We start from the raw sequence: 27,059 nt of genomic DNA on the forward strand, positions 1-27,059 counted from the left end.
GGACTGGCTGAGCCCAGTTGCTTAGTTACCAGGGTATATATATATACTTTATAACCGGCTTTGCATCTCAAGCTAGAATGCAGGCCATTTATATTGGAAGGCCACTCTGGACCAAATTTTACCTCGAGTATGGGTACCAGTTTAGAACACATTTGTTCGAACAGAACCGTACACGTTTAAAACAGGGTATTCAAGAATTCTAAGCTCTGCCCAGCCCCGCGGGCAGGGGCAGGAGCCAAGCTGCAGAGGCACCGAGGCTGCCGACCTTCCAAGAGGGTGTTCTCACGACTTGGCCCCTCAACACATCATCCGGTGCACACCCCACTCAAAGTCCCAGGGGCGGAGTTCGGCTCCCGAGGAGGCTGAGGACTAGAGAGCTCCAGCTCACGCCACAGCGCGGGAGTCAGGCACGTGGTAGCCCAGCCGCAGTTTCCGCCCTGTTCCTTCTATTCAAGCCCAGGCCTCGCGTGTCGCCGCCCAAACCACTGTGCCACAAGACGGGTGGAAAAACCGGAAGCCAAGATGGCAGCTTTCCGCCCTCCTCTCGCGAGAGCAGCGAAGAGGGGGAAGGTGGGACGAGCAGGAAATGCACCAATGAGAGGACAGGCCGTGCTTGACTGACGGCTCCGGCGGCCTCTCGCACGCCCCGCCCCGGCTGCGGCGCTCGCTCCCCGCTCCTCGCGCTCTCCCCGCCTCCCCTCCCTCCCCGCCCGGCTCTTCTCTTCCCGTTGAGGTGGCGGCCGGCCTCGCCTCCTAGTCAGCTCCGCTTTTCCTCTCTTCGGCTCTTCCCTTTTCCCCGGGGCCCGGAGCGGCCGGACTTCTCGCTTCTTTCTCTACGGTGGCCCCAGAGCCCCTGCGTGCGCTCCTTCCCCCGCCATGAATGAGGAATACGATGTGATCGTGCTGGGCACCGGCCTGACGGTGAGCTGCGGTGGACGGCGGGGAGACGTGTCGGGCCGGCCTCTGCGGGGCCCGGGGGAGAGGGCGGGTCCCTTCGGTACACACTGAGCTGGCCCCGCCCGCGCCCGAACTGCCCGTGTCTGCTGCACTCTTTGGGGACCCCTCATCCGTGTGGGGTCTGGGGAGGGAGATCCTGGCTGGTGGGGATGCACTGATTTGAAGGCGCCCGAGTGTTAGGAAAAACCAGGATGTGGAATTTGGGACGGGTGTCTGGGAAGCTAGCCCATTGGGAAGTTGAGGTCAGAATCTCGGAACAGCTGGAGAGAAACAGCTTCGTCCTTCTGCAGGAAGGAAGAGGAAAGGGAAAACAGCTTGTGCTCTTCCACTTCCCTTTTGGGTGGATGACCTCTCCCGATTGGAAGCAGGCAAGCCCTGAACAGAGCGGGAGGGAGTCGCTGCTGGCTCTTGCATTTTCTATGTGGCGAGCAGCAGCGGCTGCTTAGCTAGTCAGTTGGCTGGGAAAGCTAGGCAGAAGGATAATCGCTGATCGGTAATTGTCATAGAGTTTGGCCAACTGAAGTTTCTAGAGAAAATAATGAAACGAGTTTCTTTAAAAAAAGAAAAACAAAACCCTTCACTTTTCTAATAAGCCTTAAGCATCCCTTTACCGTTCTCTCATCCTCTCACGCAGAATGGGAAGTGAATTGTCTATTAAGTACTCTCACCTCTGGCCCTTGCCATGTGTCCTTTTGTTGGTTTATTGCGTGCCACCACTGTTTCTTAGTGTTTTCCCTTAACAAATGGTTTGAGGAGAGGAGGCTAGTTTCTTCACGTAGGTTAGAAAATAAACGTGCAGCGTGAATATACTGGTAATATATAAATGTAATATTATATATAAACGTAATATATAAATATACCTAATGCTATAGCATATTTATTTTCGTGGGTATCTATCTGCTTAGAGATGTTTTGATGATCTGCAAAAATGTAGACAAATCTATAGGTTTTTTTTTTTCTTCTTGGCTTAAGAAAAGAGCTGAGCATTTACCAAAAGAAATTGGAGAGAGAACCAGTCATTTTGACTATCAATTTGGGTGTTTGTGAAATTATGACTGGGTTATTTCATCGGGACCATTGATGTATGTATTCCATATAGTATCATTTCAACTGCCATGGCTTTCAAATTTGTTAAAATGCATTGAAATATCTTTTGATCAAATTAATATTTTTTTAGATAAAATACTCTGAAATAACTGTTTTAGAGAAACCCTTCAATATTTTTATACCACTTTTTTTTTTTTTAACTTTTTGGAAAAGCTTATTTTTCTCTTTACAGTGATTAGTGATGATTGCTAAAGAGGATAATTTTATTTTGACAAGATCTCACTGTGTAGCCTTGCTTGACTGGAACTCAGAGCTCTACCCATCCCTGTCTCCTGGGTGTTGGTATTAAAGGCAAGGCGAAGATGTCCTGCTCAAGGCTAATCGACATGTGACTGCCCAGAGAGTAGACTGTTAAATGGGCTCCATTGCTTATTTAGAAAGCCATTTGCTTATTTCGAATGGTCTGACGGAATTTCTCTCTTCCCTCCCTCCCTCCCTCCCTTCCTTCTTTTTTTTTTTTTTTTTTTTTTGAGGCAAGGTATTTCTGTGTAGACTTAGTTATCTGGGAACTCCCTATGTAGATCAGGCTGGCCCTAACTCAAAGAGATCTTTCTGCCTCTGTCTTCCCAGTGCTGGGATTAAAAGATATGCACCACCACACCCAGTGATTGAATTTTTGGTTGTGAGTTGGGAAGACTTGGGTGCCAGAATGAATCATTCTACCCAGGGGAGCCTGTAGGTTATGATTTTAAGTGCCTAATTGGGGTTCCAAGTAGTTTGTGGTGGATTTTGCTCTCTCAGTGGGTCCTGTGGCTGCCAGCATATTGTGAGAGCCAGTTATTTCCATTTTGTGTTGTCATTGCTAATACCTCATATTTGCCCATTAATCAGGTCATTTGAGTATAGATAAGTGAGTGCAGAGCTGTCCTGCAAGTTTCCAAACATGCCTAGTTTAGAAATATCACTTTCTCCAAAGATAGCACAATTTGTTTCACAAAATAACACCCTTTATTTAAATTTTCACTTGAATTTGTGAATTTCTTCATGAGTAGTGGATACATAAGTAACTAGAACTCTAAGAGTTTCTGTGTCTTACAGCTATGCTAACTTTCTTCCTCGGTGGGCCTTAAAGATGTATTCTGGGAGATGTTCTTTTAGAATTGTATCAGTGCAGGGTTGTGTGTGACTTAGGACCATTATTGGTAGAAGCAATAATAGCAGGATGATGTTGATAATAAGAAATGAAACTAGTAGGACTTAAGGTGAAATCTTGAATTAAGGTTAAATCTTTTTGGTTTTTCTAGACAGGGTTTTTCTGTGTAACAGTCCTGGCTGTCCTGGAACTAACTTGGTAGACCAGGCTGGCCTTGAACTCACTGCCTCTGCCTGCTGGGATTAAAGGCTTGTGCCACCACTTTCTGGCAAATTAGGTTAAATCTTGAAGAAACCTGTAGTCAGAGTTAAAAAAAACTCAAATTAGAAGAAACTTTGAATATCTAGTGGACATACCATTTGATGTTCCTAATCTTTGGTTTATAGCTATTTAGTGCTCAAGATTTAAGAACCTAATAAAAAAGGTGGGTACCAAATGCTGTATAATATTGGTATGTCAAGGACTTTGAGTGCAGGGAACTTGTTACTTTTTAAAGTGTTGAGTTTTCTGTGTACCTTGTTATTGGCATTGTTTTCTATCAGTTAAACTCATATTAATCCACAAGTATTAAAAATAACTTTACTTCTCTGTGAGAAATGGCATGGCAGATTCTGTGTAATTCTCTAACACTGAGAGTTGTCATTTTACAGAACTGTAGTTTGGTTTCCCTGTGGTGGTGGTAGTGCATGTCTTCAGTCCCAGCATGGTGTATGTGTGTGTCTTGTCTCTAGGGAAAAAACAAAAACAAAAAACAAAACAAAGTAAGAAAAATAATTTTTTTGATAACTAGTATTTTAAAAGGACTAATTTTTTTGTGCTGGAGCATAATGAAGGCATTAAGATCTAGTAAGCTTTATAGGGACTTCAACCCCCTTTAACTAGTCTCAAGCTGTTTTGCCTTTTGAATTATTCCATCTCATTTTTGCCTCCCACACCTTCTTTTTTGGTTGGCTGGCAACTTCTGCATTTCTATACTTTGAGCATGTGTAAGCAGACTTTTATCACATAATTGGCACACAACTCATATGGGCTTGGTCATAAATCAATGAGTTGTGCTAGAATTATTTTATTTGAAAAGAGGAGCCAACTCCATGGCCATTTGTGCTTCCCAAAGGCTTTTTTGTTTTCTACACAGTAAACCTAGAAATTATGAATAGAAACATGTAATTTGATATTTAAACAACTCATTTTTAGCATTATATGTTTAAAAATTATTTTATGTCCCAGAACACTCCTCCTACCATATCTCTTTATTAAAACATTATAATTAAATCTGAGGTTTTGTACTTGATTTGAAAATCCTAAACTGTAATTTAAGTTTGCTCAGACTTGGACTTGAAACCTCTGCCATAGTTGTGAGTTGTGTGGACAAAGGACTTTGGTTTCTCTCAGGAGTGGTCATTGGATCAGTGTTTTCAAATGCCTTTTTTTTTTTTTTTTTTAAAGAATATTCCTAGCCTAAAAATGTTTAATTTAGCTGGGCTGTGGTGGTGCACACCTTTAATTCCTGGACTTGGGAGGCAGAGACAGGTGGATCTCTGTGAGTTCAAGGCCAGCCTGGTCTACATAGTTCCAGGACAGCCAGGGCTACATAGAAAGACCCTGTCTCAAAACAAACTAATAAAAAGGTGTTGGTAAGCTTTGAGTAGCAGGAGGAATGCTTGTCTAGGTAAAGAGAGCAGTGCACATTGGGATTTCTAAAAGGATGTGGGGCTAGTGGGATAGATGGCTTAGTGGGTAAGGCGCTTGCTCACAGCCCCACGACCTGACTGCAATCGCCGGGATCCACAAGGTATGGGAGTTCGTTCTCTGCTTTCACGTTCTCCTCAGACTTCCACATTTGCAGCCCCCCCCCCCATATATGTACACATCCATAAATGTGAAGAGTAAAAATGTATGCAGGCGTAGGGAAATACTGTCAGTATACTGCTTGTGTAAAAATGAGGACCTGGATTCCATCTCTAGAACCTACATTTAAAAAAAAAAAGGCAAGAAACAACAAAACAAAACACCAAGGTTTAGAGCTATTTGTTCCAAATGATACCCTGAAGGCAGTTACACATTTTGCTGGTTGACACATTTTTCAACTATAGGCCCTTTATTTGGTTGTCAGTCTTCATGCTTTAGGGCCATGGTCCAATGGGTCATACTTATTTGTAGGATTATGACAAGTGTAGAAGCTGTTATGATTTTGTCTTAGAAACTGAACCCTCAAGTCTATTTCATTAAGTGAGAAAATATCTTTTTTTGGTCCTACTTTTTAGGCAAGAGCCTGTTAAGTATTACTCTATTTTCATATGCTGTGTTGCACAATATATCTAATTGATATATTGATATATGAGCTGAGTATGGCTCATACCTTTAATCCCAGCACTCAGAGGCAGAAGCAGGCAGATCTCTGTGAGTTAGAGGCCAGCCTGTTCTACATGATGAATTCCAGGACTACCAGAGCTACATAGTAAGACCCTGTCTCAAAAAAAGAAAAGAAAATTAGAGAGAGAGAGAGAAAGAGAAACAAGGGAATTGTTTTTAAATAATAATAGGACCGAGTTTTGTATTTATAAAATACTTTCAGTTCTGTTTATCAAGATGACATAAAGAAAGTAAAGAGGCAGTCACAGGATAGAAAATACTTTGCAGTACATATAACTTGTGAAGGACTTTGAATCTCTTAAAATATATAAAGACCTTTTATAAAGCGGTACAAAAAAGATATAAATCCCATTTAAGAAAATGAGCCAGGGCTTGACATGTGGCTTAGCAGTTAAGAACATTTGTTATTCTTGCAGATGACCTAGGTTTGAGTCCCAATACCCACATTGTGGCTCACAACTGTCTGTAACCCTAGTTCCAGGGGTTCACATACAAAACACTCATAAAGTTAAAAAATACATATTAAAAATTTTTTTAAATAAAAAATGTTTTAAAATATGAGTCAGTGGCACTGGAGCACTGGCTCAGACATTAAGAGGCTTGCTATTCTTGTTGGCGACCAGATTTGGGTTCATTAGGCAGCTTACAGTCATCTTGCCTCTCCAGCTACTGGAGATCTGATGCTCTTTCCCAGTGTCTGGGCACCTGCACATATCCACACACAGAAACACATAAATTCATAACTAAGAATGAAATATTTCAATCAAGAAAAAAGAGGCTAAAAATTTGAGTAAATTCTAACAGAGGTGATACCAATCAATTATAAAGTGTTCTCAGCCTCATTTCATCAGGAAGCCCCGATGAAACATCTTAATCAGAGTGACTAAAGGGCTTGAAACAAGGATGCTCATATACTGTTGAAGCAAGTGAGTTTGCAATCATAAAGGCACAGTCTGCTTTTGTTTGTTGTTTGTTTGTTTTTTCGAGACAGGGTTTCTCTGTGTAGTTTTGCCCCTTTCCTGGAACTCACTTGGTAGCCCAGGCTGGCCTCGAACTCACAAAGATCCGCCTGCCTCTGCCTCCCGAGTGCTGGGATTAAAGGTGTGCGCCACCACCGCCTGGCCACAGTCTGCTTTTTATGATGCAGCTGTAACAAATGGTATGACAGAAGGACCCATGTGAAAGTGGCCACAGAGTAATACTAGTCAAGAACTGGAAGTCTTTGGCTCACCAAGAGGAGATTGGATATGTAAAATTGTGCTCATCCCCATGGTGAATTCATTCAGTGGAGCCCCCTGTTACCAGAAGCACACGTCTAGACTAGCTGTTACCAGAAGCACGTGTCTAGACTAGCTGCTTCCACAGCACTTAAGAACTTACTAGAAACACAGAAACTTACTTCATTAGGAAGATATATGAATCTATATTTTCACATGAGCCCCAGGTGACTGTCACTTGAGAGATGCTACTTAAGTAGCTGTACTTTAGAAATCAGTTCTGGACTAGCTTTGTCACCATCACCTAGGAACTTGTTAGAAATGCAAATTTTCATTCCCCTCCCTTTTCAAGCAGCCTAAAAGATGGGGCTCAGTTGTTTTATCAAAGCTTTGGAGCTGTGATTTCAACCTGAGATTCCAGAGCCTGTTTAGAATGTACATTTCCCAGCAAGGTGGCAGATTATGGCAAACCAGGAAACATGCCTTGAGATCCTCTACTTGCAGGAGTAGGCAGACTTTCAGGTAGGAAGTAATATTGTAGGCTTTGCAGGCCAAGTGGGTTCTGTCACAATTGTTCTGTTACTGAGAAAACAGCTACAGGCAGTCTATATACAAGCAAGCATCGTGATATAACTGTAGAATGATTTACAAAATGAGTCTTAGTTCGATTTGGCCATGTACCTAGGAGCCCCTGCTCTGTAGAAAGGAGAGTAGGTAAGTGATGACTTATAAGACCACAAACAAGCAGTATACACTTTTCACATGAACACCTAGGAAGCAGATGGAGGTGGATCTCTCTGAGTTCCAGGGCAACTCTGCATACTGAGTTCAGGCCAGCTAGGGATACACAGTGAGATGCTGTGTTAAGGGACAGAACAACAGAAAACATAAACAAATCTTATTTGGGGGCATGTGTGTACACACACATTTATTGTGTGTATGTGTATGTGTATGACAAGCACACTGTCAGTCCTTAAGCACTATTCACCTGTTTTGAGACAGAGTCTCTCACTGGCCTGGAACTCACTGTGTATATGAATTTGGGTAACCACGGAGGCCCAGTCAGGATCTGCCTGATTCTGCCTTGCTGGGATTACAAGTGTGTGCCACCATGCCTGGCTTTTTCCCATATGGCTTTAGGGTTCTCATTCATGTCCCTGTGCTTGGAAGGATTATGGACCAAGCTGCCTCCTCAGCCCATCTTTTTTTAAACACAGTTGGGTTAGTTTTCAGGACAGCTGACAACACAAGGGGTTATTTATTTTGGCTTATACTTTCAGAGTATGAATGATGAAGCAGAGCAGCCCACATAGTCACACACAGGAAGCAGAGAGACAACTTGCACCTGTTGGCTTTCTCTTTTTCCTCTTTATTTCATATGCCTGTACCATCCTTCGATGTGATGAAGCTGCCACATTCTGGGCAGGTCTTACTCCATAACTATTCACCCTCATAGACACATCTCCTTGAGGTGTGCTTTGTCAGTATTCTAGGTGATTCTTTTTTGTTGTTGTTTTGTTTGTTTTTGAGACAGGGTTTCTCTTGTGTAGCCCTGGCTGTCCTAGAACTTTCTCTGTAGACAGGCTGGCCTTGAACTCAGAAGAGATCCTGCCTCTGTTTCCTGAGTACTGGGAATAAAGACATGTACCACCACTGCCTGCCTGTAGGTGATTTTTTTTTTTTCAGTGTGCATTGGTGTTTTGCCTGCATGTATGTCTGTGTGAGGGTGTTGGATTCCCTAGAACTGGAGTTACAGACAGTTGTGAGCTGTTATGTGGGTGCTGGGAATTGAACCGTCTCTCCAGCCCCTATTGGTTACCCAGTCAAGTTGACCCTCAAGAATAACCAACATAATAATGTTGAGTAAAATATACCAGATTGAAAGGAAAACACAGAATGACTCTTACTTACAAAGTTCACAAACAGAACCAGTCTTGACTGTTGGAGTGGGAGTGATGAGGAAAGGTGCTCATGATGGCAGCAGTAGGGCTTGTCTGGCGTTCTAGAACATCATGTTTTGTTTCTTGAGCTAATAAAATGGAGTCCATTCTTTAGTAAAAATTTTATCTATGGCAAGTCATTTAAAAATAAGTGAATAGGGGTTGGGGATTTAGCTCAGTGGTAGAGCACTTGCTAGGCAAGCACAAGGCCCTGGGTTCAGTCCTCAGCTCCGGGAAAAAAAGAAAAAAAAAGTGAATATATAAATTGTAGAGGTAATACTGAAACTTGTTTGAGCTGAAAAAAAGGAAATATGCTAAAGTTAAACTATGAAGGGGATTTGATTGTTGAAGTTCAGCTCATTAGGGGCGTCGAACTCACAGAGATCCACCTGGCTCTGCCTCCCGAGTGCTGAGATTAAAGGCGTGCGCCACCACCGCCCGGCATGAATGTGTATCTTATCTCTGTTTCTTATTGCATTCTTAAATTTTTTTCTTTCTCCTTCTTAATTTGGTTTGTCTAATATATTTATTCTTACTCACCTGAGAGTGATCATTTATAATTTATCAGTTTATTAAGGATTATCTTAGATGGCCTCCTCCTTTAGGTCAGGCTTTGGGATTTTTTTTTTCTTGAAGTTTTTATTTATGTGTATGTTTATGTGAATATATGCCATGGGAGTGCAGTTCATCAAGAAGTTGAAAGAGGGCATTTTTTAGAATTGGAGCTAGAGGCAGTTGTACCACATGGGTGCTAGGAACCAGACTTCTGGGAGAGCAGCAATTGTTCTCTCCATTCCTTCTTGGGATTTAAAAAAAATCCCTTTCCCCTCTCTCCTCTTTAATGATAGTAGGGATTGAATCTAGTATATCATGCATGCTAAGTAAGCATTCTACATTGGCAACCTCATACGTTAAGTATTGTGGAGATGACTTAATGGAACCTGAGTTCAATCCCCAACACCCATGTAAAAAGCTGAATGTGTGTGTGTGTGTGTGTCGGGGGGGTGGGTGGGGGGCGGTACTAGGGAGGGACTATAATCAGGTGGATTCTGAGACTTGCTTCCAGGCTGTACAGCTGAATCAGTGTGAGACTTTTCTCAAAAAATTAAGGTAGGTAGCAACTGAGGAAGATACACAACACAATCTGATTTCCATACACAAACAGGTGCTTGATATAGTCCAGTACATTCTTAAAACATTCATGTGTAACACATATACAACTGAGGATATCAAATATCTGTTGTTTGTGAAGATTATAGCTACCATTATTAAAAGTCAGCTTAGGGACTGGAGAAATGGCTCAATGTTACGTAAAGAGCACTGGTACCTCTTCCAGAGGTCCTGAGTTCAATTCCCAGCAACTAAATGGTTGTTCACAACCACCTGTAATGAGATCTGGAGCCCTCTTCTGGCCTGCAGACATACATGGAGACAGAACACTGTATGTGTAATAAATAAATAAATTTTAAAAATAGTCAACTTAGGTGGTGGTGGTGGTGGTGCACACCTTTAATCCTGGCACTTGGAAGGTAGAGGCGAGTAGATCTCCAAATTTGAGGCCAGCCTGGTCTATAGCTCAAGTTCCAGGACAGCCAGGGCTACATAGAGAAACCCTGTCTTGAAAGGAAGAAAAAAGAAAAAGAAAGTCAACACAAACAAGGCTAGCAAGGAACTCAGTAATGATGCTTGGCTCAGTGTGCATAAAGCCCTGGCTGGCTTCCTTCTGCAGGTCTACAAAGAAAAGACGTTAAGGAAAATCAATAGAAATTAAAATATTTATCATATCATTTTCAAACAAGCACATTATATTTTAATGTGAATGACAACTCTATTAAGTAGAGTATATACATATTGTATATAATTATCCAAAATGAAATTTATAGGGAAAGAATCTTTGATTTATATTTTCTGCAATTTTTTTAATGTCTGTCTTAGAAATCAGATTATTCTATCTGTGTCTATGTTCTTGTGGTATTTGTCTTAGCTGAAGTTTGTATGAGGCTTCTCATAATTGTGTATTTGGAAAGGGGGAAAGTATTTTAATTGCCTTTCAAATTTTTGTGACAATTTCTTTCATTTACACAGAAACTTAAGTGACAATTTTTAAAAAATTAATTGGAATATGAAACCCAAGCTGCATCTATATTTCTTATTCTGGCCTATTAAAATCCTTTGCTTTAGGGGCTGGAGAGATGGCTCAGTGGTTAAGAACACTGGCTGCTCTCTCAGAGGACCCAGGTTCAATTCCCAGCACCAACATGGCAGTTCACAATTGTCTGTAACTACAGTTTCAGGGGATCTGAAACCCTCAAAGAGATATACATGTAGGCAAAACATCAATGTATATAAATTAAATCATTAAAAAGTTTTTTTTTTTTTTTTTTTTTTCTTGAGACAGGATTTCTCTGTGTAGTTTTGGTGCCTGTCCTGGATCTTGCTCTGTAGCCCAGGCTGGCCTCAAACTCACTGAGATCCGCCTGGCTCTGCCCCCCTGATTGCTGAGATGAAAGGCGTGCACCACCACCGCCCGGCAATTAGGTTTTTAAAAATTAAATAAATTTTTTTTGCTCTGGCTTGCACTTGGAATTCTTTTGTGATTTTTAAATTTTTATTTATTTTTCATACCATTGTTCTCCATTCACTTAGGAACTCTTAGCTTACTCTGAACAATATAGATCTTTTGAGTGCTGGTATTTCATCTGATAATATGAAAAGTCCAGTCAGTCTTGTATGGTGTGTTGGAGCATGCCAGCACTTCTGATGGGAAGGTAAGAGGATCACTAGTTGGGTAGTTCTTGGCCAGCCTGTTATACATAGTAGCAAGACCCAGTCTTAAGATAAAAGAATGAGAAAGAATCAGCTGTTACTAATGACATTCCAAAATGTCCTATAAGTATTGGGCCCCATGATGGTTGATGAACATTCCAAAATTATGTTGCATTCATAAATTGTACTTTATTGATAACAAATAACAGTTTTTCCTTTTATTATTTTTTTATGTTTATGGTCTTTTGCTTCTATGTATGTTTGTGTACCATGTGCTTGCCTAGTACCCAAGGAGGCTAGAAAAATGCAGTCATATCCCTTGGAACTACAAGTTACAGAAGATTGTGAGCTGCCTTGTGGGTGTGGGGATCAAACCCTGGTTCTCTGGAAAAGCAGCTAGTATTTTTAACCTCTGAACCATCTCTCTAGCCCCCAACTGCTGGATCCTTGTAGGCCCCAGAGGTGTATCTGAGTGGGGTGGCAAAGGATTGAAGAAAAGACAAACACATGAACAGAAGTGGACTGGGCTTTCTGCTGAAGCTTCAGTGTTCTGGAAGCCCAGAGTGTATATTATTACATAGAGTTGAACAGAGATGGGTTAGTGCATACAGCAGAACAAGGATGCTTGGCTTTTACATTCAGATAAACAAGGATGCAGCATTTACAGTATATTGCCAGACCAAGGATGTTTTCTATTTTCTCTTTTTGTTGGGGTGCCTGCCACCCAGCTCCCAATATATCACTCATGGAGGTTTATTCTTTATGAATGCCCAGCCTTAGCTTCTCTTAGTTTCTAGCCAACTTTCCTTACATTAACTCATCTATCTTTTGCCTCTGAGCTTTTCCCATTCTCTAACTTCTGTAAATCTTACTCTTACTCTATGGCTTGCTGTGTAGCTGGGTGGCTGGCCCCTGGAGTCCTCTTCCTACTCTGGCTCCAGAACTTTTTCCCCCCAGATTTCTCCCTCTTTATATTCTCTCTGCCTGCCAGCCCCGCCTACCCTTTCTCCTGCCTTGCTATTGGCCAGTTCTTTATTAGACCATCAGGTGTTTTAGACAGGCACAGTAACACAGATTCACAGAGTTAAACAAATACAACATAAACAAAAGTAACACATCTTAAAATAATATTCTACTTCACAAGGAGACAGGTTTAGGAAAGCTCAGTAGGAGCAGTCTCTGTTGGGAAGCAGTGGGTGGTGGTGCTGAAAGCTATGGTGGACATTTTCTGCACACACTGTCAACATTGACACTTGGACAAGGAGGGAAGGCTTGGCCATTTCCCTGCCTCTGTCGGACAGGAAGTCTGCCATTTTCCAGGAGCATGGTCCTGCCAGCAATACACACCGACTTGGGACTCAGGGCTTCCTCCTTTCCCATACCCAACATGTGTCGACTTTTTAAGAGGTTCATTTTTGAAAAATGTTTATCAAAGCTGACTAATCGTAGTCAGTTCTTTCAAATAAAAATGGTGACTCGTGGAACAAAGTGTCTACATACATACAGCCTATAAATGAGTGGCACCAAAGATTTTCCTTGAGCTGGAAGTGCTATGTGGCACTTCTGATTTGTTCACAAAGGTGGGTATTTCAGATGTGCCTTTATTAAGTTAAATTTTTGTTTTGTTTTGTTTTTGTGTTTCGAGACAGGGTTTCTTTAGCTTTGGAGCCAGTCCTGAAACTCACTTTGTAAACCAGGCTGGCCTCAAACTCACAGAGATCCATCTGTCTCTGCCTTCTGAGTGCTGGGACTAAAGGCGTGCGCCACCACCGACCGCCTGGCTCTAAGTTAAATTTCAGTGGCTCATTAAAGATTTTAGTGAATGCCTGATAGAAAAGAAGACTGGCAGGGTGTAGTTGAAAGCCTCTGCCTTTGTTCTGTTCTCCTGTGATTTGGCATTAATATAAATGACAGACCAGTAAAAAAACAGTGACTGGGCCGGGCGGTGGTGGCGCATGCCTTTAATCCCAGCACTCGGGAGGCAGAGGCAGGCGGATCTCTGTGAGTTTGAGGCCAGCCTGGTCTCCAAAGCGAGTTCCAGGAAAGGCGCAAAGCTACACAGAGAAACCCTGTCTCGAAAAACCAATACCAAAACAAAAACAGTGACTGATAGGTTTTGTTATTGTGAAATGAAATTTTCACCTCAGAACTCACAGGAGTTCAAGAGAAGCTTTAAACCTACCAGTTTAGTCATGGTGAGCGAGTGTTTGAATTACTAAGACTGCTTAGTGAGTTTGCCTTTTAATAAAGATTGCACTTTAAGCATGTATGTGTCTTTTCTTCTTTTAAAAATATACATTTACCCTTAGGAATGTATCCTGTCGGGGATAATGTCAGTGAATGGAAAGAAGGTTCTTCACATGGATCAGAACCCATACTATGGAGGAGAAAGTGCATCTATAACACCACTGGAAGATGTAAGTCTCTGTGATCAATGTATCTTTACATGTAGGAATTACTTGTGAGTCTCCACTTCAGTTCTTGGAGAAGGTCTCGTTTTGCCTTATTATTATTACTATTTGGAAGAGGGAGGTGAGACAGAGTCTGTCTTTCTCTACCTAGTGTTGGCTGTCCTGAATCTCACTATACATACCAGACTGGCTTCACACTCACAGAGCTCCATCTGCCTCCACTTCCGAGGGCTGGGATTAAGGGCATGGAACACCATGCCTAGCACTTTTGGCTTATTAAATAGAATATTTAATAGTTCTTCAGCTCTATTATTTTTAGGAGCTTCTAGTTTGGGGGCTTATTGGGATAAATCCAGTCTATTTAATGATCAAAGGAATTTATTTGGGGGTAAACTCACAACCACAGTAGATTTATCTTAGCGTCTGGGAAAGCTGAGCTATGTCCCATGCTGAACGGCTTGGTCTATCTTAGTATCCAGAACCACGAGGTAGCCAAGAGGGGCCAACATATGTGTATCCCATTGTCTTAAGGGTCCCCTGTGACCACACCCCAGAGGCCAGTACCTCAAGGTCATAGGCAGGTGTAACAGCTACATCTGCCTGCCTCACTAGGGGCCGTGCTTCAGGGCATGGCTCAGACAGCTACCCACTACAAGGGTTGTATAGTGTGTGGACTGGGAAGAATGGGAGGGGTGCCCAGTATGCCAGCAGAATGCCATCACTCGCCATCTGGCTTTATTTATTGCCTCAGTCTTTTTTGGTTTGTTTTTTGAGATGGGGATTTCTTTGTGTAGCCTTGGCTGTCCTGGAACTCACTTTGTAGACCAGGCTGGCCTCCTCAGTCCCTTAAAGTTGTGCATTCTTTATCCCTGTTTTCCATATTACAGAGTTGTGTTTGCAAGGTTAAAAAAAATCATAGTGGTGGGCTGGAGAGATGGCTCAGTGGTTAAGAGCACTCACTAACTGCTCTTCCAAAGGACCCAGGTTCAATTCCCAGTAGCCACATGGAAACTCACAACTGTCTGTAACTCTAATTCCAGGGGATCTGATGCCCTCATACAGACATACATGCAGGCAAAACATCAATGCAAATGAAATAAAAATAAATAGTTTTTAAAGTTATACTGTAATTCCAAGCTTAATGCTGTTTACTCCACTATGCTTTTTCCTTTTCCTCTTTTTGGGAGGGGGCGTGGGGCACGATTCATTTTATAAGTGAATTTTTCTAAATTTATTTCTTGGTCTGGAGCTTGTAAATTTTTACATATATGAGGATTAACACTTTTTGTGAAATAATGTACACTTCCATGAGTATTAAAATCACTGGCTGATTATGCTTAATATCTATACCAAGAAGTTTATTCTTGTGTTTAGGAATACTGAAGAAAGAGTTGAATGTTTTGTTAGAGTGTAGCAAAACCTCCCGTCTGAATCCAGCAACGTCTTAGAGCATTTGATTGGGTTTTGTTTGTTATTATTGCTGTACTTTTTCTTTAAAATTGACAAGGGGGGCTGGAGAGATGGCTTAGGGGTTAGGAGCACTGGCTGCTCTTCCAGAGGATTCGGGTTCAATTCCCAGCACCCACATGACAGCTCAGAACTGTCTGTAACTCCCATTCCAGATCTGACACCTTCACGCAAATGCAAATAAAATAAAATTAAATAAATTACAAAAAAATAAAATAAAATAAAATTGAGAAGGTTTTATTATGTAGCCCTAGCTGGCCTTGAACTCAAGAGCCCCCTGTTTCAGCTTCCAGGTTTATAGGTCTGCACCACTAGACCTAGCTTTCTTACAGGTTTGAAAAGTTGCAAGTAAAAAAGACATTGGCACTTGACATAAATATTTCAGTTTCCATCTTTTAAGGATGACATTTTCTACACTATCATAATGCTACTACATGTATGAAAAAGAACAATATTTAGACTATATTCAGATTTCCAGTAACTCCGAGAGTGATATTTAGCTCTTCAATAGACTTCTGTTTTTAAAACCAGTATTAACTAAAGTTTTAAATATAAGTGTTTCTTCTCTGTTCTCTTAATCTACAAGTCTCACCACCTTTCTCCTCTTCCTTTTTTCTTTGGAGAAGTACAGGCTTCTAGTTTGAAGGAAATTGTTGATTATTTCATACTGTATCATGCTGAGAGACTCATTGGAGGTGAATGTGTACTTAGTATTTGGTGATGGAGTCATTGGTGTGTGCTTATGTTTATACTTATCAAAGTGTTATATTTGTGTGTGAAGTTATTGATATATCAGTTGTATTTCAGTGAAGCCTAAAAGCTACAAGTTAATAAGAACTAGTTTTAACTGTCTTTTCTAGATTTGAAGTATTTAACATTTTTTTTTAAACTTGTGTAGTTAGAGAAGCAAACTTAGGGGGAACGAGTTTAAGTGATTCCACTGTAAGTGGAAAAGACTTATGCAATGCTTGTTCATATTAGTATCCATGAGTTAAATACTGTATTTAACTATAAGTTTGTATAAAGTTTTATCTGACTAAAAATAAAATGCTTTGTACTTTACCTCTTGTAGTTGTGTTATACCTCAGCCCCTTAATTGAAAAATTATTGATGTTTTAGTGAAAATTACATCTTGTTACATTATTGATTTTTTTTTTTTTTTTTTTTTTGTACTTTTAGTTATACAAAAGGTTTAAATTACCAGGACAACCACCAGCATCAATGGGGAGAGGAAGAGACTGGAATGTTGACTTAATTCCCAAGTTCCTTATGGCCAATGGTAAAGAATTCTAACATAATTTATAGCAGTATATGGAATCTGGTTTGGAAGTAGAGAATATTACCCAGGTCTGAGCCCCTGGGGAATGTGTTGATGTCAACAGTATGTTGAGTAATATGTTCCATTAAAAGTGTCCTGGGTCAGGTAAGAATGGAGGAAGGGAGGGGGGTATAGTAAATAATTCTGGAAAGAAACAAAATCATGCCGGGCGGTGGTGGCGCACGCCTTTTAATCCCAGCACTCGGGAGTCAGAGGCAGGCAGATCTTTGTGAGTTCTGTGCCTTTCCGGGATCTGGTCTACAGAGTGAGATCCCGGAAAGGCACAAAGCTACACAGAGAAGCTCTGTCTTGAAAAACAAAACAAAACAAAACAAAACAAAACAAACCAAAAAAAAAAAAAGAAAGAAAATCATGACGTGGTACACAGTGCACCAAAATTGAAGATTTTATTATTTAAGTTTTATAAGAAATTATACACATTTCACACAGTAGAAACATTTGTTGCAAATCCAGTGTGGTGTAGTATAAATCAGGATTCTAAATATAATAATATTGTAAGTATCTGTGAGAGACTTTCTTCTTGATGAGTAAGTAGGCTGTGGTATAGAGGGACCTGAGTCTTTCCTTGTTTTTTTTTTTTGTTTTGTTTTGTTTTGTTTTTTGAGAGAGGGTTTCTCTGTGTAACATCTCTGGCTGTCCTGGAACTCCCTTTGTAGCCAGGCTGGCCTGGAACTCACAGACAGCTGCCTGCCTCAGCCTCCCCAGTCCTGGAACTAAAGGCGTGCACCACCACCGCCTGCGAACCTGAGTCTTAAATAGTTGTTTTTAAAGGTTTTCTAGTGTGCAAGCTGTTGAGATTACCTAATTTTTCAGTATTTTAGAGGACTGAAATATCATTTAAAATTTTGTGGTATCTGTATTTTTTTCTAAGATGATATTGAAAAATGAGTCAGGTACAGTGGTACACACCTGTAATCCCAACACTCAGGAAGCTGAGGCTGGAGGATTGCTAATAGTTTGAGGCTAGCCTGTGCTGCAAGTGAATTTTTTGTCAACCAGGTCTCATAGTGTGAGGCTCTGTCTGGAAAAATAAAAAATAAAAAGAAGAAAAACTAAAATTTTCAAATTATCTTTTTAAAAATAACATTTATCTTATGTAAATTGGTGTTTTAGTAACCTAGGACTGGAATTACAGACAGTTGTGAGCAGCCATGTGGGTGCTGGGAATTGAACCCCGATCCTCTGGAAGAACAGTCAGTGCTCTTAACCGCTGAGCCATCTCTCCAGCCCCCTCTTTAAAAAATTTTTTTTTTTAAAAATAAAATAGTTTATTTCATTCACATTTTTAAAAAAGATTTATTTATTATGTATACAGTGTTCTGCCTGCAGGCCAGAAGAAGTCATCAGATCAAATTACAGATGGTTGTGAGCCATGTGGTTACTGGGAATTGAACTTAGGACCTCTGGAAGGGCAGCCAGTGCTCTTAACCTCTGAGCCATCTCTGTAGATGTAACCAACCGTCTTTATTAAATAAGAAACATAGAACCAATGTAAAAGAGAAAGCCGAGAAGTCAGAGCTCAGAGCTAAAACTTTACCCTTCCTCCTGTGGTGCTCCTAGCTCTCTGAAAGAGACCTACTTCCTGTGTATTTGTCCTTAAATAGTCTTTCTGTTCTGCCTTCTCATTGGTTGTAAACCCAAACACATGACTGCCCTGTCACTGTAAGTACAGCCCTCCAGGTCTTAAAGGCGTATGTCTCCAATGCTGGCTGTATCCCTGAACACACAGAGATCTATGGGATTAAAGGCGTGAGCCACCACCGCCATGCTCTTTCTATGGCTCTAATAGCTCTGACCCCCTGGCAACTTTATTTATTAACATACAATTAAAATCACATTTCAGTACAAATAAAATACCACCATACATCTCCATCTCTCCAGTGAAAAACTAAGTTTTTTGTTACAAATTTATTTCCCATGAAATAAAGTATGTGCTGCTTTTTTCTTTTTTGAGTTATGTTTTATAGTTTGTATTAATAGATACTTTATTTGACTGCTCTTATAAATTTAAATAATAACTGAATTCTTCTGGGGTAAATTATCAACAAGTTTGTATAATTTAGGTAACACACTAAGCAGAAAGGAGACAACATTTGTGTAGTGAGAACCACACTGTCCAGGTTTGTTTCTTTGCCGTGCTAGGGATGGAACCACCGTTTAGATTTAATTATGCTTAATCTTTTGATTTTCAAGATAACATACATGTATATATATGTATAGTCCCAGTTAACAGGCAGTTTCCAGCCTGTGTATTAATGTGTGTGGGGGTGCAGTACCATTAGGAGAGAATTAGGGATCTCTTTCAGAAGATTTTTCTGTTTATTACCACATTTGGCTTTTACCTTTCCTGGTACCTCTATCAGCCTTTGATAATAGTACACATTTTTGTTTCTGCCATTTTGTCATTGAAAGGTAAAATTTGATTTTTAACATAAAATCTGTCTGTTAGAAGGTGGGATGAGTATTAGTTTTTTTTTTTTTTTAACCAGCTTTCCTGTTTATTAGCAAATTGGCCAGTGTTGTGCTTAGCATATTTTCTGTTGTGTTCTCCTTGCAGTGAACTCCTTACAGACATCACCCCACTAAAGACACAGACACAGGAACAGCCTTTTATTTTAGTCTTGGGTTTTGCTGCACAATTCTATTGCATGTGTTTTTCTTTTCTTTTTTTTTTCTTTTTCTTTCTTTCTTTCTTTTTTTTTTTTTTTTTTTTTTTTTCGGTGTTTTGAGATAGGGTTTCTCTATGTAGTTTTGGTGCCTGTCCTGGATTTTACTCTGAAGACCAGGCTGGCCTCGAACTCACAGAAATTGCCTGGCTCTGCCTCCCAATTGCTGGGATTAAAGCCATGCACCACGAGCACCTGGCTGAAGTTCACCTACTTTTATGTTGTTTGAAAATGAACCTTTTCAAAGAGGCCTGTCAGTTGGCACTCATTTATTGTTTCCATTTTGATTTGAATTTCTATCCTATGAACTCGTAGACTTTGGTGGTTTTGGAAACATGGTCTTCTGTGTAGCCCAGGCGACATGGACACTGAACCGATCCTTCTTCCTCAGCTTTCTGAGTTGGATTGGTGTGCCATGTCTAGCTATATTCAATTCTTAGTCACAAGTCTTAATATTGGGACCTGTTAAGAGAATTGTTTAGTGTACTTTAATCTCTGCTACATGAGTATCTCTTCATATTTTATTTCTTAAATATTTTTTTTGTTCTGGAGTTTGAATCCAGGGTCTCATACATGCTAGACAAATGTTCTTCCACTGAGTTATGTCCCTCAGCTCTAACTTTAAAAAAAGATGTCATTACCCTGTTGTAGTTATCCTTTCAAATCAGCTTTAAAATGGTTTTGGTTTCCCAAAAATTTTGCCTGATTTGGGTACATGAACCTCCTTAGGCTTATAGACAGATGGTATTCCTAATTGTAGTCCTTTCTCTATCTGATGTTGATATTCTCTAATAAATATAAGTTGATTTAAAAATTGAAATACTTGGAATTGCCTGTGGCTGATATAGAACTGCAAAGTTGCCTAAATCCACTTGCAGTAAAACAGACCTCTTCTCACTGCTAGTACATATTTCATGGACTTTGCAAAGCCAAGTTGATGAGCTTCAGTAGCCTACAAGTTATAACATTAAGCTTAAACATGTGCTTGAGGTGTGTATTCTAGTCGTACCATTGAAAATGTGACTTTGTGGGGATTCTTGGTAAGAGTTGCTATACAATGTTAGAAGAAAATTTGGTGTAGCAGGAATCTTAAAAATTCTTATTAATAAAATCAAACCTGAGCCAGGTATTGGGGTGAAATGCTGGAAGATGAGAGGGACAGAACAAGCCACAGCTACCTCACTTCGCCGGATCCTCAGCTGGTCTTGTTTCCTCAGAATGAGTCTCAGCTGAATTGTGCTGCTCAAAAGCCTGAAAGCTTAGCCAGCCAAATGCTTAACCAGCCAAATGCTTCTAGTTTCTGGTCCTCACGCCTTATGTACCTTTCTGCCTTCTACCATCACTCCCTGGGATTAAAGGCTTGCTTTCTGGGATTAAATGCGTGAGTCACTATGCTTGGCTGTATCCTTGAACATATGGATTTCTGTCTCTGGAATGCTAGGATTAAAGTCATGTGCTACCACTGCCTATCCTCATGTTTAATATTGTGGCTGTTCTGTCTCTGACCCCAGATAAGTTTATTAGGGTGCACAATATTTTGGGGAACACAATACCACCACAGTTTGGGAGCCCTTAATAGCAATTTCTGCTAATTTTTATTGGTAGTAAGATTTCAGTGACAGCTTGCATTATGTGACTTTTGTAGGTCAGTTGGTGAAGATGCTGCTTTACACAGAGGTCACTCGCTATATGGATTTCAAAGTGATTGAAGGGAGCTTTGTCTATAAGGGGGGGAAAATCTACAAGGTTCCTTCCACCGAAGCAGAAGCCCTGGCATCTAGTAAGTAATTCTCATTGTATTTGTCAGAATGATGAGGTTTTATGGTGAAAAGGAGTCTTAGAAACCCATTTATCTAGTCAAAAAAAAATTGATTATCAGTTATATGCCAGACACTATTTTAGGCACTTAGGCATACACCAGTTAACTTTAATGTTTTATTCCGTTTAGGAGAGGAAGGGAAAGAATATAAAACCAGAAGTTTTCTCAGCTTTATCTTAGTACCAGACTAATGTTATTAGTAGGAGTACTGACTCAGAGAGAGCTTGTTACATATAGTGTGCCTGCCCCCCCCCCCCCCCCCCCCCCCCGTGTGTGTGTGTGTGTGTGTGTGTGTGTGTGTGTGTGTGTTTGTTCGTGTGTTCCACCACAGCCAGTGTATTCCTTTTAAAGATATTTTTATTTTGTGTGACTATTTGCCTGTATATATGTGTGCACCGTATGCATACCTGGTGCCCTTGGTGGCCAGATGCGGAGGCATTAGATCTCTACAGGGCTGGAGTTACACATGGTCATGAGCCACTATGGGGTGTTTGGATCCTCTCTGCAAGAGCAGCAAGCGCTCCTACCTGCTGAGCTGTCTCTAGCTCTGCTTATAGCTGTTTTTAAAAAGTATGTAGAGCAGCAGCACACTGATTGTTTAAGATTTCATTAAAGTAAGTGACCTCCAGGGCAATCATCTTCTCAAGGAGGCTGCTGTTAACTCTTCCGTGGTGCCTTCAATGACTTTTCCCATTAAGTCTACGAATGTGTCATAACATTCGAAAGAGGGCAAAGGAGCAGCATTCATAGTTTTGGGAACTGGTTGAATTACAGATCAGCATTATTAGAGGAAGAATGAATATAGGTATAGATGCCTTTGGAACAATTTTTTCAAAGTTTTAGTTTCTCCAAATATGTACTAGTTACCTGAAATTGTGTGTTAAAATTGAAGACTTTATGAATGATCTTCGTTGTGCCCCTGGAGACCATGTTGTATAAATTACATTTGTTGAGTAATGACATTGATGTTTAAAGTATGCTCTCATATTTTTTCTTCTCAGTGTCCTATTGTGATTATGTGCTTTTTGAAAAAATATTTTTCAGGCTTAATGGGACTGTTTGAAAAACGCCGCTTCCGGAAGTTCCTAGTTTATGTTGCCAACTTTGATGAAAAAGATCCTAGAACTTTTGAGGGCATTGACCCTAAGAAGACCTCAATGAGAGATGTGTATAAGAAGTTTGATTTGGGCCAAGACGTTATAGACTTCACTGGCCATTCTCTTGCACTGTACAGAACAGATGAGTAAGTAGGCTAATGAATCTCATTGAGGGCTTGGCAAAAGCTGGGAAATACTTGCCAGGAGGTCTGCTTACCACAAGTGGATTGGGGGCCACTTTGCAGTTCCTGTTCTATATCATAGACAATTTCTAGTCTGCTTACATTTACTATAGAGTATCAACAACAGAGTGAGTAGTCCAGGCAGTAACTTTCAGTTTCCAGATTCATATTTTCCTTGAAACTCTCAACTGAATCTTCAGTTTTCCAAATGGGAGACTTAGGAATTGTATGCTATTGTGTGGCCTGTAAAAGAGGTTCTAGTTGCAAATTAGTGTTAGGGCACATTAAGAGAAATGAGAGGGTGGTAATTTGAAATTGCTTCAGAAAAAGAGTTTAAAATAAACAAGAAGTAGTCTTTTTCTAATATTCTTTTATTTTTTTCCCCAGCTACTTAGATCAGCCGTGTTATGATACTATTAATAGAATTAAACTTTACAGCGAGTCTTTGGCAAGATACGGTAAAAGCCCGTACCTTTATCCACTCTATGGCCTTGGAGAATTGCCACAAGGATTTGCCAGGTGAGTGCCTATTTAACCCACTAGCTATAGCCGTGCTGATCCTAGACTTTATCCTTACTACTGAACGTGAAAAATGGCTCTGAATAATGAGATGCTATTTATTTGTTTTATGTTTTTTATATTTTTATTATCATTATTATTATTATTTTGGTTTTCCGAGACGGAGTTTCTCTGTGTATCTTTGGCCATCCTGGAACTTGCTCTGTAAACCAGGGTGGCTTCAAACTCAGAAATCCTCCTGCCTTTGCCTCCCGAGTGCCATCATTGCCCAGCTGATTATTTTTGTTTTTATTAAAATTCATGCACAATGAAAGAAACAGAGAGCTTCAATAAAATGAAATGCAGTTTGAAAAGGGTGTAGACTTTATAGCCCTGTGTTGTCACAATTCTAACTAATATAAAAATGTTTCCTTCCCCCACAAAGTAACCCCTCCCCATAGAAAAATACAGTCTATGCTCATCTACCTCTGGCTTCTCTTTTTATGTTTGAGATTCCTTTAGGTTAGTACTTGGGCTGAGAGTCACAGTGTTACATGAATAATGTTTATACTTCACTTCTTGGTGGGATGTCTAGATTTCCAGTTTGGGGCTATTGCAAATGAAGGTACTCTACGAGTTTTGTACATCTGGTATTGCTGACTGATGTCAAAAGTGTTTTTTTTTTTTTTTTTTCTTAAACTTTTTTTTTTTTTTTTTTTTTTGGTTTTTCGAGACAGGGTTTCTCTATGTAGCTTTGCACCTTTCCTGGAACTTACTTGGTAGCCCAGGCTGGCCTGAACTCACAGAGATCCGCCTGCCTCTGCCTCCCAAATTAAAGGCATGCGCCACCACCGCCCGGCTGTCAAAAGTGTTTTTAAAAGTAATAAGCTGCTTGTTTTCTGAGCACTTGTGCCATTTTTATATACTCAGCAGTGAGAGTTTTATGTATCCATACTCGTGGATATATATTTTTGGTACTGTTTATTGACACTTTATTCCATTTCTTAATTGGGTGTATTTGTGGATGGACATCTGCTCTTTCCTACTTAGTGGGTCCTGTGGATTGAACTCAGATGCCAGATATAGCAAGTGTCTTTACCAGCTGAGCCATCTCTCTGGCTCTGTTTATTGTTTTGTTTGTTGGTGTTTTGAGACAAAGTCTCTGTGTAGCCCTTGCTATCCTGGAACTTGTTACGTGGACCAGGCTGGATTTGAGCTCTTAGGGATATGCTTACCTCCATCTATCACATTCTGGGATTAAAGGCATGTTTTATCTTTATTTTTAATAGACTTTTTTCCCTAGCAGTGGATATTGAGCCTATGTTTTTTTTTTTTGTTTTTTTGTTTTTTTGGTTTTTCGAGGCAGGGTTTCTCTGTGTAGCTTTGCGCCTTTCCTGGAACTCGCTTTGTAGACCAGGCTGGCCTCGAACTCACAGAGATCCGCCTGTCTCTGCCTCCCGAGTGCTGGCATTAAAGGCGTGCGCCACCACCGCCCGGCTTTTGAGCCTATGTTTTAACACCCAAGTGGGTGGGATATGCCACATCATTATAATTTTATTTTTTAAATCATTTTTTTAAAGATTTATTTATTATGTATACAGTGAGTGTTCGGCCTGCAGGCTAGAAGAGGGCACCAGATCTCATTGTAGATGGTTGTGAGCCATCTTGTGGTTTATGGGAATTGAACTCAGGACCTCTGGAAGAACAGCCAGTGCTCTTAACCTCTGAGCCATCTCTCCAGCCCTATTTTTTAAATCATTTTAAGCTTGGAAGTGGTGGTACACGCTTTTAATCCCAGCACTGAGGAGACAGAGGCAGGTGGATTTCTGTGAATTTGAGGCCAGCCTGGTCTACAGAGCGAAATCCAGAACAACCAGACCTATACAAAGAAACCCTATCTTGAAAAAACAAAACAAACCAAAACAAACCAAACCCGACACCAATACATGGGTATCGTGTGGAGCAGAGGACAACTTGTTAGGATCTGTTCTCTCCTTCCATGTGGGCTCAAGGGATCAAACTCAGGCCATCAAGCTTGCCTGAAAAGTTTTTCCTGCTGAGAGAGCTGAACCATCTCACTTTCATTATGGCTTGAATTTGCCTATCTAGAAAACTAATGTTTACTACTTTTTCATGAGCTATTTGTAATTTTGTGCTGTGATTGTCCAAGTCTTTTGTACACTTTTAAAAACTGGGTTGTTTTCTGTTTTTGATTTGTGGGTCATCTTGATGTTTTCTGGTGTCAATCTTTTGTCAGATCTAATGTACTGCAAATATTTCCTTTCAGTTGGTGGCTTGTCTTTTTTTGTTTTTATTTATTTCTAAGGCGGTATAGCCTTGGCTGTCCTGGGATTTGCTCTGTAGACCAGCCTGGCCTCAAACTCAGAGATCCATCTGCCTCTGCCTCCCAAGTCCTGGAATTAAAGTGTGCACCACCACCTCTGATGGTGGCTTGTCTTTTACAACAAGTTTGCACTTTGATAAAGTCCAGTATGTCAAACTTAGTTTTACATTCGTTGAATGCATTTTGAGTACTATGAAATCTTTCTTTAGCCTAAAGGCCAGAGAAGCTTATGGTTTTGCTTTTTTTATGTAATAGCTATAATTCACCTTGAAAGAATGTTGATGCCTAAGTGAGGTACAGTTTGAGCCTAATCCCTGGTATTTAGTTGTCCAGCTTCATTTACTGGGTGTGTGTGACTCATTTCCCAGTGGTTTTGTAGTGAAATGAGTTAGACACATGTTTAGGTATAGTTTGGAGGCTGTTTTTGTTAAGTTTTTTTCCTATGCCTTTACCACATTGTCCTGCTTATTATAATTTTGTAGTTAAATACTAGAAGTCAAGTGATGTAACACTTCCACTGTATGTCTTCAGAATTTATGTTGGCCATTGTAGGTTCTTTACATCTCTTAGAACCAGGCTGTTGATTTCTAGAAAAGCTTGCAAGGTTTTTATTGGAACTGAATTGTGTGTACATTAATTTGTGACAAATTTCCATTGTACTAATGCTGAGTCTTCTACCCACACCTGTGTTTAGAGTTTGTCTCCACTATGCTTTTATATATAACTTTGTTCAAATTTATTTAAAGTATTTTATTGCCGGGTGGTGGTGGTGTACACCTTTAATCCCAGCACTGGGGAGTCAGATGCAGGCGGATCTCTGTGAGTTTGAGGCCAGCCTGGGCTACAGAGTGAGTCCAGGACAGGCTCCAAAAGCTGCACAGAGAAACCCTGTCCCAAAAAAACAAAGTATTTTTCTTGATATTGCTGTTAGTTAATTCTTTATTTTGAAGTTGTTTGCTGCTAATATATATAATGCACAATTAATTTTTGTATATTAACCTTGCTGTTAGTTTTACTAGTTCAGTTATTCTGATAGACATCAGAATTTTCCATGTACACAGCTAAGTCAGCCATGAGTAGAGAGATTAGATTTTCCCCTTAAAATCTGTATGCATTGTGTCCCCTTTCTACTCTTGCTTTTATTGTACTGGCTAGGACTAGAAAAAGGTTGAACTGGTAAGAACAAACATTCTTTCTCTTCTTTGTTTTTTTTTTTTTGTTTTTTTTTCGAGTCAGGGTTTCTCTGTGTAGGTTTGTGCCTTTCCTGGAACTCACTTGGTAGCCCAGGCTGGCCTCAAACTCACAGAGATCCGCCTGGCTCTGCCTCCCAAGTGCTGGGATTAAAGGCATGTGCCACCACCACCCTGCTAGAACAAACATTCTTGTTCACAGTCTTAGAAAAAATATTAAATATTTTCTATTAAATAGTGTTTTGCTTTTAGTAGTTTTTTGGATTGTTTTGTGAGATTAAATTCTTTTTTCGTCATAGTTTGGACAGCTTTTAATTGTAAATGAGTTGACATTGAGTTAATGGTGCAGGTTTTCTTTGTATGCTGTTAATATGCTGAATTACATAAAATTGAGTTTTGTACCTGGGTGTGTGGCACATAGGTGAGCCCTGTATGACTGTGCTATATCCATAGCCTGGCTTTTGTTTATTTGAAAATTTTTACCTTCTTTTTGAAGGACTTTGTTGGTTGTAGCCTGTTTTCATTTAGCACATTGGAAATAGCATTCCCCATGGCTGGTTTTGGCTTGATTGAGAAAGTGACTGTCCTTCATC

General features: G+C 40.3%; 1 protein-coding gene across 1 annotated transcript in view; it reads left to right on the forward strand.

The window, feature by feature from the left end:
* Positions 1-218: 218 nt before the first annotated feature.
* Positions 219-27,059, forward strand: part of Gdi2 (GDP dissociation inhibitor 2) — a 33,640-nt gene continuing 6,799 nt past the window's right edge. The window contains exons 1-6 of the mRNA XM_006990193.4: positions 219-921; positions 13,763-13,870; positions 16,511-16,610; positions 20,982-21,116; positions 22,200-22,398; positions 22,822-22,953. Coding sequence (XP_006990255.1) covers positions 877-921; positions 13,763-13,870; positions 16,511-16,610; positions 20,982-21,116; positions 22,200-22,398; positions 22,822-22,953 — 719 coding nt within the window. The 5' untranslated portion in view covers positions 219-876. The remainder of the gene's footprint in view (positions 922-13,762; positions 13,871-16,510; positions 16,611-20,981; positions 21,117-22,199; positions 22,399-22,821; positions 22,954-27,059) is intronic.

This window comes from Peromyscus maniculatus, chromosome 5 (genome assembly GCF_049852395.1).
Source record: "Peromyscus maniculatus bairdii isolate BWxNUB_F1_BW_parent chromosome 5, HU_Pman_BW_mat_3.1, whole genome shotgun sequence".
In the NCBI taxonomy this organism is placed as follows: Eukaryota; Metazoa; Chordata; class Mammalia; order Rodentia; family Cricetidae; genus Peromyscus; species Peromyscus maniculatus.